At 43.7% G+C, this 12854-nt stretch overlaps 1 protein-coding gene across 1 annotated transcript; it reads left to right on the forward strand.

The window, feature by feature from the left end:
* The first annotated feature begins 9906 nt into the window (after nt 1–9906).
* On the forward strand, nt 9907–10892 carry LOC113526892 (odorant receptor 131-2-like). Its single transcript, XM_026914327.3, has one exon. The coding sequence runs from the start codon at nt 9948–9950 to the stop codon at nt 10887–10889; it is 942 nt and encodes a 313-aa protein (XP_026770128.3). The 5' UTR covers nt 9907–9947; the 3' UTR covers nt 10890–10892.
* Nucleotides 10893–12854: the final 1962 nt, after the last annotated feature.

Below are 12854 nucleotides of genomic sequence, written 5' to 3' on the forward strand. Positions count from 1 at the left end.
AGGAGTAGGATAAAACAAAATCATTACAGTTATGCAATACCCAGTATAGTATAAAGCATTATTTCATTCATCCTCTCCACACTTATTTTAACTGAATTGGCAAGGAGGATAGGCATTTATCATTTATTCTCTATACCGCTTACCCTACACAGGGTCACAGGGTAATCTGGAGCCTATCCCAGGGAACTTGGGGCACAGCCACACACACACCATGGACAATTTGGAAATGCCAATCAGCCTACAACACGTCTTTGGACTGGGAGAGGAAACCGGAGTACCTGCAGGAAACCCCCGAAGCATGGGGAGAACATGCATACTAACATTTCAGATGAGACTGTATAGACTGGGAGAGTGATTGTAGAGGTCTACATAACAGGCTATAATACAGTGTATGCTTATTTGATGTAATGTTTGCACTCTATAACGATGACAAAATAATTAGGCTATTATCTCATTCAATACATACAGTAGGCTACAAAGAACATGTATGCAAGTTCCCTTGGGACCTACAATTTCTCTTGGGATCTATAAAGCTCCAATCAATCTCTAGACATCTAACTATTATATTTAGGAGAAATAAATACTTAAGCAAATCCAACACCATATACAGCACTGTAACAATGCCATATTCAAACTCAGGTAAATCCTCATAGCACTACTAACCTGCCCCTCTCTGTCACTCTCTCTCTCTCTCGCTCTCTCATCTGATTACAGCAGTGCACTATTTAGGGACCCCTTTAACTATAAAAAAGCACTGGCACTTATAACATGCATAGAAACACAAGTGCACAACATTGTGCATTTTATTAGCATATTTATTAATCCATAATCTGTAGTGTGTCATAACACAGGTCTTGGGTCCTGGACCCATATGAAAAATGTTGGAGTTGGAGTCGGAGTGATTCCCTTAGCTGAGCAGGGAGGCAGCAGGATGACATCGTCTGCAGAGTCAGAGTAAGGCAACAACAAGGCGCAGGAAGGGTGAGATCCCTGCTGGCATCACCACGACCTAGCAGAGCAGTGCCTCCTGTTCATGGACTGATACAAGACACAAGGGGTGAGGGAGCACAACCTAGAACCTCACCAGCCCCCTCTGAAGAACCTGTGACTGTCAACAGGAAACCTGGATCCACCCACCCAGACCCCGAAACTGCATATGGCCTGACCTTGAGAGAGGTGGATAAACTGGCCAGGAATATTAATCACACCCAGTGCCCCAGGAAGCTATGTTGTACAGGCCTACCTACAAGATATCGACTTCCACTGAGAAATGAGGCTGCATACTACAGACAGAAACAGACTTAATGTCCAGCCATGTCCAGCCCAGAAGTGCAAAGCTTTGTAGACCAGCAGCCTACCTACATCAGGACGGACTATCAGCTACTTCGAGAGGCCCTAATCAGAGAACTTGCTGACCCAGAGTCAGAGCAAGTATTAGTGGCTGCCCTTCAAACATCAAACAGATTCGACACAAAGCTACCCAGGCCTACTATAACTGACTCAGAAGAGCCTACTTCGGGGACTGGAATGAACCAGGGATGGAAGAAGCTGTCAACTTCAAGACTCTCTTCCTACAGAACCTGCACCCTGTAGTAAGCCACCACCTGGGGGTCATGGCCTGCCCTCGCAATATGACAGCCCAACAACTGCATGACCTAGCACACAAGCCCTACGGCAAACAGAAGATGGCCTCAGAGAAAGGGGCCAAATCACCAACAGTCCACAGCCTTGAAACCCAAGAGCAAGGACTGGCACTGGAAGGCATCAGCAGAATGACTGTGCCAGATTCCATTACAAAGAGTGAAGAGAATCCATTACCGGCAAGGAACAAGACTCCCAGGCCAGCACCAAGCCCAAGCACCAAACAAACCACTGGGGGAATTCGTGGGACCAGCAGTAACCTTCTGAAAACCATTGTAAAAACTCCTGGGAGTCCAACGGGATGTCAAAGGGCAATCGACACATGCATCCAGGAGCAATGAGCCCGGGCAGTTGACGACGACACCCTCCCTGGCATAACCCAGACCAGCCACAAACTGGGCTCACATATGGGCGAGACATTCCTGCATCAGCTGACTGGCAAGATCTTCTGCAGCTGCTGATGAAGTTCTTCAAGAACAACAAATACTCCTAGAAGTGGAAGGACAAATCTGGCTCTTTATGACTGGAAGTGGAACTGGAGGCCACCAACGTCCTTCTACTTACCAAGCCCTGAGTGTCACAAGTGAGACAACAGCTGCTTCGGCGCATGAGCAAACAATCCAACTGTAGCATCAACCACAAGAATGGGAACCAGCACCTGACAACCCTGATCAGAGGGATCTCTGGCCACCACTTACCGACAAGACAGCACAAATACCAGAGGTACCAGAGAGCACAATCATGATCATTTGTCATTCTTCTGAACAGCAGCAAATGAACCATGACTCCCTGCCAGTTATGACCCAGTCCCTGGTTAACCCAATTCCTAGGCAACCTAGCTAGGAATAGCTAGAAAATTTTACCTGTCCATTACTCTAGAACATCAAGTAAAGCTAGAGGCCCTGGTAGACACGGGAGCGGACATCACCCTGAGCTCGAACCTGCTTTTCAAGGAAGTCCAAGAGAGCACCAATCAAACCAGCAGGACCCTCAAACTCCAAAGAACGGGTAGCTCCAATATACCTAACTGTTGGCCCAATGAGCCTGGTGCACCCAGTGTACATCGAACCTCTGGACACGTTCTCCCTTATCATCGGGAAAGACCTGCTGGACCACTTTGAGCCATTGATAGACTTCAAACAACTAAAACTATGGGCCCAAATACGAGAACCTCTGCCCGTCCAGCCCGTAAGCTCCATGGAAGTGCAATGTTGAATGCCAGACGCCACCACACAGTCCACCAAGAGATGATACAAGCTCAAGTTCAGACAGGACAGGACATCACTCCTGTGTGCCATACCGACTGCGACAGACCCGGACTCATACTGCCCACGAGTAACCAAAGAGATAAATATCCAAGGCACAACCGTGACCAATGCAGTATTGGCCCTTTGGACAGATGATTCGGCCATTAGCCGTAAGCTCTTTGACAACCTACAACGGGACACAAGCTACCTCATGTCTCCAAAGACAGTCGATTCCGTTAAGGCCTAACTTGCTGGCGACCTCCAAGAATGTCTGTGCCCTGGACATACAATGGAATAGCAGACGCCTACACCATTACTTCCTCGTTGTCCCAGAACTACCCCACACGGTCTACATTGGAGCAGACATCCTGGTGAGGCTGAATGCTTGTGTGGGCATGGTGAATGAAGTGGTGTGAGCCCCACCATCACATCGAGCCGTGATTGTCACAACTGATTCTCAAAAGAATCTCCGATCAGGCCAAACCATACCAGAAGCGTGTGCAATTACCACCGAACAAAAATTCACAGTACCAACCTACACGAAAAGTGTCAGCATACGCCTTAATATGCGACCAGGCCAGAACCTCAACGACACACTAGGATTCTTCCAGCCTGATGTATGGAACTGGGACTTAGCTTGGAGGCTATGCCCCTCATTGAAATCTCATCACTCACTGTATACGTGCCATTCAATCATTGTATGGCCACTGATATTAAAGCACCCAAGATGAGTCATCTGGGATGGCTAATCAGCCACGCATTCCATGACTTCGAACTCACAGTACCTGTCATAGGCCCCATACCAGAACAGCTGCAGCCAGAAGGAAGTTCAGATGACACAGTGTTCACAGCACCCTGCAAAACCATTGCCATCACTTCCATTCTGCCAGTAACCAAAAAAAGTGTTTGCAGGACAGAACTGACAAATGATGCACACCTTGCAGTGTACACCATCGCCACTCAGCCTGCAGCATCGCAAATCAAACAGGGATCTTACTCAAGCATGAACACAATAGATGCATCAGTGGTGGAAGAACCTTACCCTGGGTTCGACACCCAAGTCCAACAAATCTTAAAAGACGTGGATGCCCTACACACTGTTGACGACCGCCAGGAAGTTCGCTGAATCCTGTACAAGTACAAAGACTCCTTTGCAAAAGATTACCTAGACCGTGGCTTCACCAACATACACATGGTATGGATCCCAACACATGCGAATGCACCTCCCACCTTCGTGAAGCAATACAAAATTTGAATCACTTCCTACAAACTGAAAGAGTTTATCGACTCCATGCTGGAGAAAGGAATCATCCGGTCCTGCAACAGCACTTTTCAGCCCCATCTGGCCTGTCCTGAAACCTAATGGAAAGTGGCAGCCTACCATAGACTACCGCAAGCTGAATCAACACGTGCCCTTATCATTCTGGCCTATGACATAGCTCGATCAGGAAATTACCAAAATCAAAAATGCAACAGTCCTCTCAACCCTAGATGTTGCGTCAGGATTTTGGACTATTCCTGTATGCCCCAATGACCAACACAAGCTGGCCTTCACCTTCGGAAACCGGCAATACACTTTCAGCTGGTGTCCCTTCGGCTATGTCAATGCAACTTGCCAGCAGAATTTATCATCTTTCTAAACAAAGCATTGCCAGAACCAGAGGCAACCTCATCTACATGGATGATGTCCTTATGAGGAGTACCAATGTGGTGGAACACTTGAAAGAGAGAGACCATGTCCTAAGTCAACTAACTTCTGTGGGTGCCAAAATCACCCTATACAAAGGACAGTAGTGCTAAACCAAAGTAAACTACGTGGGCCTGCTCAGTGGACCGCATGGCATCAAACCTCATTCCAGCCGCATCCAAGTGATCCAAAACATAGACACCCACCAATGTCTCCGAACTGCACAGCTTCCTAGGGGTGTGCAAATACTCATGCCAATTCAGAGAACTACTCTGATGACCATTGACCTCCCTCCTGAAGAAAGACACCCCATTTGTGTGGTCAGAAACTCAAGACAAGGCGATGTGCGAACTCAAGCAATGCATATGCTCTGCACCGTGTCTGGCCTATCCAGATCCAATGAAAGAGTTCTAAGTGGAGGCCGGATTCTCAGGTCACTTCCTCAGCACCGGCCTGTACCAACGCCACGACCAAGACAAAAGAGCGGTCGCCTATGCCAGCAAGACGCTGCTTCCACCCGAGTGAAAATACTCAGACTACAGAAAAGCCTTGCTTTGCACAGTATGGGCCATCCAGCGCTTCTCCAAATACATTGGGGTACAGAAAGTCATCATCGAGACCTGTTACATTCTTCAACAGCCAACACACCCGGGATGGTGTGGTCACCAATGCGCACATAGCTGCATGTCTGATGACTCTCCAGGGACTTGACTCAACGATATTTGATTCAACGATAACCCCTGCCCACCATGACACTTCAAATTGGGCCCCCACTCATCGCAATACACAGAGATAGCGGCTATCCTCATCACCCTCCAAACTGCCGAAGCCAATAACATCAAAGAACTTCTCATTTGTACCGACTCAAACTATGCCCGACTCAGCTTCACATGCCACTTACTGGGATGGAAGCAAAACAGGTTCAAAACATCTAACAAGAAACCAGTGAAACACCAAGACCTATTCCGAGTTTGCGATGCCATTGTCACAGAACAGGACATGCTAATATATTGGAAGAAGGTTCGTGGCCACTCATGACAACCAGGGCAAGACAAAGACTACATTGACCCAACTGATGCCCTCGCATGGCGCATTGCATGGTGATCATTGGACATTTCAAACCCTCCCACCCGATTTGTCTCCTCTGTCACCCGGCAGCAAGCTGCTGCAGTGAGCCACCCTCGTCGGCCTACAACCACAAGTCTCTACTGACCATCTACTTGCCCTACAAGCCTCCAATCCTGCACTCAAAGTCCTAATGTCTCACTTTTCCAACCCTCAAACTAACCTCATTACTGACTCAGACCTTACTCACTCTGCCAGCTCCATAAAGTAAAGCACATGCTTCGTCTCAAAGACAGCGTTCTCTTGTATGCACCTGAGGATCTCACTGCGCCTAAACTTGTAGTTCCTTAGTGCCAAAGGCGGTTTATGCTCATGTATGCCAATGACGCACCATGTGCTGGACACTATGCAATGAAATGCTAAGACAAGTAGTGTATTGGCCCAGCATGCAACAAGATGTGGCAGAATATGTCAAAAGATGCTTGGTATGCTGCCAGTTCCAGCCTGCAAATCCAAATCATAGAGCCCCATTATAAAGCAAAGTAATGACCTTCCCATGGTCAGACCTGCAAATAGACTGTGTTTGACCACTGCCGAGGTCAACAAGAGGTAACAAATACTTCCTCATTGTCATCTGCGTGTTCACTAAATGGGTGCAATGCCTCCTGGCACCTAATCACATGGTCCAAACCATGGTCTGTCTGTTGATGAACAACATCTTTTCACGATTCGGACTATCCTTGAGGGTCAATTCCAACCAAGGCACGAACTTCACGGCCAACATCATGCAAGGTCTGGAAGCTCCTGGGCATACAGACAAAATTACACATCAGCCACCACCCCATCTCCTCTGGCCAAATGGAACATACAAACAGAACAGTAGTCAACATGCTGAAATAATACGTGTCTGCGAAACCAAAGAGACTGGGACATTAAACTCCCCCCTGGTGCTGATGGCCATCAGAACAACACCTCACAGATCCATGGGAGTGCCTCCCTTTGAGCTGATGCAGGGACAACAGATGACGCTGCCACTACACCTGCTGTACCAACCAGGCGACCTGACCCTTAGATCTTATACCACCCATGAATATCTGGAGCAGCTGCACCACCACTTGAGAGCCACCGTCTCCTTTGCACAACAGCAACCCCAGAAAAGTGAATAAGGGTGGAAAGCCTATTACGACCAAAAGGCATCTCAGGAAGAACTGAACATCAGAGATAAAGTCTGTTACTCTAGCTTTTCTCAGCCCTACCAAATGGCTCCACATCTTTTGTCCAAGAAGTTCTTGCCTCACTGGACTGGACCCCATGAGGTCGCAGATAAGCTCTCAGCCATCGCCTACAGGATCAAGGTCAGCCGAGGGCACCAGGAGCCGATCCTCAAATGGATCCATCGCAACCAAATTAAGAGGCACTGGGGTCCCCATAAGCCAGAAAAGGGGGCGCCAGAAAAGGCTGACACGGCTCAGTTAGTCATCCCTACACTACACTGACACACCGTTACAGCAACTAGCGTAGGGAAACCTTCAACTATCTCATTAAAGAGTAAAGCCCCACCTTAGAAGAACATGTAACACATTTCAACTAACCATGTAGATACATATACACCAATCAGCCTTAAAACCACTTGCCTAATATTTTATTTTGTCAGCATTTTGTTTCACTTTAAACACTTTTATTCTGCCTTGCAACTCTCAGTTTAAAACAACCTGAACATAATCACAATATTTTGAATGTTTATTAAAGAAATCAAGCTAGGTATTGTAGCTTAAAACTCTCAGTTTTAGCAAAAATAAAAGTGTTTCACTCAACCATAGCATAAGCTATTTAAGTGGTGTGATTTTTGTAACCATACAACAGCCCTCATTATAACGTTCTCCTCTGCTAAACTTGCATTTGATCAACACCAGTGCCTTAGTTGCAGTGTTTTCTGTCTCTACACACAATCAAAATCTGAGCTACCAAGAGACCACAACAAACCTAATAGGAGACAAATGGTTCAAAGAAACTATTTTCTACATCTTGAACTTTTCTAACTATCTCTGTGGACTAATTTGAGCTAGACCTAGGAATGGATTTTGTATTTTTCAAAAAAAAAAAAAAAAAAACAAGTGCTCCTGGTTGGGTTGACCTTTGCCTGTTCTTCCTAATGAGAGGTGGTGACTCAAGACTCTGCTATATCTTCCTGTGCTGCAGCTCTCTTATCCAGGACCCAGTGGAGGCTAAGAAATGTCAGAGGGTCCCACTAGCTTTAGTTAAATACCTTATAGGTTTGCATCAAGGTTTGGCTTCTAGCTTTGGGAAAAAAACATGCACAAAGCTTTTTTTCCTACTGGAGTGTATGTTCAGTAGAATAATTGATATGAGAGTTGCAGGGTTTTCAAATTCTAAACATTGTCATATAGAAGTTGAAGGATAATCTGTGATATAGTCTTGCAAATGTAACGTCATTGCTAGCTTCAGCCACAAAAATGGCCAAAAAGAACTGCATTACCCAACAGCCCTAGCACATCATATGACCAGATAACATGCCTCACTGATCACTCATACATGTTTCTTGTTGCACCTAATTAACTTTGGATATTTCATTTGTATGTCACTTAATAATGAAACCACCTGCTCTTGCATCCACCCCCCGAGAATAGCCGACAGAAAGCTTGACCCAAACATGGATTCATCAGGTTTCCTGAAAATTACAGAATTAACAGCACAGAACCTCTTGCTCATGGAGCAACAGCAGCAGCTCGATTTGCTCAATGCTGTGCTAAACCAGCTCTGTGCTAGGCATCCCCTAAAAATTTTTTTAGTTAGCGGCCTCTGCCACCGAGCCAAAGCCAGAGGCCAAGGGGATGGTCTCTGCAGCCAAGTTCAAGCTAGAGGCCGACGGGGTGGCATTTCCAGCCAAGCTCAAGATAGAGGCCAGTGGGGCAGCCTCTGCAGCCAAGCTTAAGCCAGAGGCCGATGGGGTGGCGTCTCCAACCAAGCTCAAGCCAGAGGCCAACGGGGTGGTGTCTCCAACCAAACTCAAGCCAGAGGTCGATGGGGTGGTCTCACCAGACAAGTTAAAGAAAGAGGCAGTTGGTGTGCCCTCCTATGCCACACTCAAGCTCAAGGCCAACCAGACAGCTTCCCCAGCCAAGACCATGCCCAAGGCTGACAAGGCAGCCTCTCACACCACGCCCATGCCAAAGGCAGGCAAGATGGTCTCCCATGCCACCCCCAAGCCCAAGGCCAACAAGGGTTTTAGTTTCATGGTTACTCTTGCTCCTGTTCTTGTTTTGTTAGTTCATATTTATGCTCCTTGTTTTCACATTTCACACTGGTGATTTTGTTTTTTCAGATTGCAAGGGATCAAAGAGCATCCTAGTTTTTTTTTTGTTTTTATGTGCCATCTGCTCCCAAACATTAACCCAGTACAGCAGTGGCTGCTGAAAACCAGATTTACAGCATCTGAAGCACAATTGCTATAAATTCTATTGCAGGGATAGTTTTGAGGTTAATAATTTTGCTGGGCTATTATAACGCTATAGATATTAATGCTTTAGTGTAATATTGGTTTCAAATATTTAAACATTGACGGTTTTGGCCCTATTTGTATCATAAGCAGTCCAGGTTTAAATTTTCAAAATTTACTCAAGCCTTCAATGACCAAAAAAAAAAAAAAAAAAGATCAGGCATACCAATTAAATCACACACTAACTACTCATATGAACATGACCACAAATTTATTTTTGAAATTTTTACTTTATAAACCAAAGACAAAAGCCCCCTGCATTTGTGCATTGCAATTACAGTAGTACAGAAAATAATTATGCTGCAGTTAAGGCTATAGTTTATTTCAGCCATTGGATAAACTCATAATGAGGTGGAAGCATACATCATTTTATTAATTTGCTGCATGTGTATTTTCCAGGAATACGTAAGCAGATTCACCCCTTTTTCCTGACTCTATATAAACACCCGTAAGGAAGGAATTGTTTCACATAAGGCTCCCCTAGGTAGAAGGTAAGTAGAGCCAAGCTAAAGACAAGATCTAAAAATGTGATGAGTATTTTTCTGATTTTCATAATACAAAGAATCATATAAGGATACATGCTACTGTCTATTTTTGACTAAAATCCTATTAAGAGGGATCAGAAAATGTTATTGGCAAACAAACTGATTAGAATGCTATATGCTCCAGTGGTATATTTGAAATGTCTATATAATATTAAAATAACTATGATGTGGTATTGGATAAAGATCTTTTTTTTCCACAGAGTACTTCAAAGACAGACAGCCACTGGTTGCGACAGCAGTAAGGGATGAACTCCTACATGTACAGTAACTTCACCCAAACTAAGGCAAGAGATGGGTACATCACAGCTGTGTCCAAGAATGTGATACTCTTGACTTTATATTTCTCCATCAACTACATTAATGGTACAATTGTCCACACCTTTGTCAGGCATGAGATCTTCAGTGAGAATCCTCGCTACGTCCTCTTCATACATATGGTTGTGAATGACATGATCCAGCTGACAATTGCTGTGATACTTCACCTTACATCATACATTTTTTATATAATTAATGTCTCTTTCTGTTGTTTCCTTTTAATGATTGCAGTATTCACCACCCTCAACACTCCACTGAATCTTGCTGGTATGGCCATAGAACGCTATATAGCTATCTGTAACCCATTATACCACAGACAGATCTGTACTGTGCGAAGGACATATATCTTCATCAGCCTTATCTGGTTCCTGGGTTCAGTTCCCATTCTGCCAGATCTGTTTATTCTTGTAGCCACTGAGCCTTCAGAATTCTTTTATTCTGCAATTATCTGCAATCGGGACTCCGTGTTCCGCCACCCATATCTAGTAGAAAAAAAGAACGTCTCACATCTGGTCTACCTATTTTTTGTCTGGCTTACTTTGGTGTATACATACTTCAAGATCATTTTTGCTGCCAAGACTGCTGGCTCACATGCCAGGAAGGCTCGCAACACTATCATCTTACATGGGATGCAACTTGTGCTGTGTATGTTCACGTACATTGGCCCACCACTTGAAAGCTTCTTCACTTCTCTTTTTCCTTTGTTTACATCTGAACTAAAATACATAAATTTCCTCTTTGTCCATGTTTTGCCAAGATTTTTAAGTCCCATTATATATGGGTGGAGAGACCAGATGTTGTCATCATATCTGAAAAGGGATTTGTTGTGCAATAAGAAGAAAAGAAGTCAAATAAAAACACAATCATCCTAACTTACAAGCCCCAATGTGCAGTTAATAAGGTCAATGTAAATAATATTCTCTTAACAACTCAAGAAAACACAGAATTTGTATGTGCTGTGTGCCCCATTTTACAGTCTATATTATTGTGGTATATTCTGTATATAGTGTTTATAGTGTTATATATATATATATATATATATATATATATATATATATATATACATATATATATATATATATATATAATTTGCACATTCACAATTGCAAAGTCTATTAATTAGGACTCATTGGCAGATCAAGAGTTCACATTAGGAATAACAATTCCAGAGCATAATAAATATTCACACTCTTCAAACCTTGGGCTAACACTCAACAACCATTTGCTCCTTTAAGCAGCTGACCGAGGACCTGAAATGAAGCCTATGTAGCGTATGTAGATCTGCTGGAGGATTTTAGTATGAAGCAAGCATCATGTCCTCTCCCTTACCAGATTTACTTTTGTAAATCCGGCAGAAAATTTTTAGTTCGGTTTAGCTTACACAAATATTTACACACAACTTTTCTAAAAGTTTAATAAATGAGACCACCTGTTTTATGGAAACTTTTCAAATGCTTGGGTAGGCTACCCTCTTAATGGCACATCTGAGTATATGAGATGTAGATCACATAAAAAGAACTAAGGTCAGCTTTTTGTTTCATTTTAACAAAGACAGGTCACTTTAAACACTTTTATTCTGCCTTGTTATTCTCAGCTCAAAAGAACCTGAACATAATCACAATATTTTGAATGTTTATTAACAAAATCAAGCTAGGTTAGGTAGCTTAAAACTCTCAGTTTTAGTAACAATAAAAGTGTTTCACTCAACCATAGCATAAGCTATTTAAGTGGTGTGAATTTTGTAACCATACAACAGTCCTCATTATAACGTTCTCCTCTGCTAAACTTGCATTTGATCAACACCAGTGCCTTAGTTGCAGTGTTTTCAATCTCCACACACAATCAAAATCTGAGCTACCAAGAGACCTCAATAATCCTAATAGGAGACAAGTGGTTCTACATCTTGAACTTTTCTAACTATCTCTGTGGACTAATTTGAACTAGACCTAGGAATAGAGTGTGTATTTTTCAAAAACAAGTGTTCCTGGTTGGGTTGACCTTAGCTTGTTCTTCCTAATGAGAGGTGGGGATTCAAGAGTCTGCTATATCTACCTGTGCTGCAGATCTCTTACCCAGGACCCAGTGGAGGCTGAGAAATGTCAGAGGGTCCCACTAGCTTTAGTTAATTAACCTACAAGTTTGCATCAAGGTCTGGCTTCTAGCTTTGGGGGAAAAACATGCACAAAGCTTTTTTTTCCTACTGAAGCATGACAATTTAATGCCTCTAATGCCTTTCATCTCACATGAATCAATGAAATAAAATGGAGACTGAATCAAACCAGTTAATCGAGTTTTTTGCAGTTTGCAAGGGTTTTGTATTTTTGGGATTTTATTTTTGTTTTGTGCCATCAGCTCCCAAACATTACCCCAGAATAACAGTGGCTACTGAAAAACAGGTTCATGGACAGTTAGAGATTTACAGCATCTGAAGAACAATTGCTGTAAATTCTATTTGCAGGGATAGGTTTGATTTTAATAATTTTGTTAGTTATAATGCTATAGATATTCGTGTTTCAGTGTAATCTTGGGTTCAAATATTTAAACCTTGAAGGTTTTGGCCCTATTTGTATCATAAGCACTACAGGAAAGTTTTAGTGATTGAAGTGTAATATCTGCTCTTCTCAAAATGTACTAAAGTCTTCAATGACAAAAACAATATTCAAGCAGCCTGTTGACTGTGTAAGCCAGGTGATCATCCACAACCCAGGCGGGCGGAGGGGGGTCGGAAGGAGTGCTCAGAGGGCTGACGTGGACAGGCTTTAGTTGGGACATATGGAATAACGGGTCGAAGCGTAGGGATCTGGGGAGCTTGAGTTTGCCCACGGATGGGTTAATGC

The sequence above is a fragment of the Pangasianodon hypophthalmus genome, chromosome 2, assembly GCF_027358585.1.
Source record: "Pangasianodon hypophthalmus isolate fPanHyp1 chromosome 2, fPanHyp1.pri, whole genome shotgun sequence".
NCBI lineage: Eukaryota > Metazoa > Chordata > Actinopteri > Siluriformes > Pangasiidae > Pangasianodon > Pangasianodon hypophthalmus.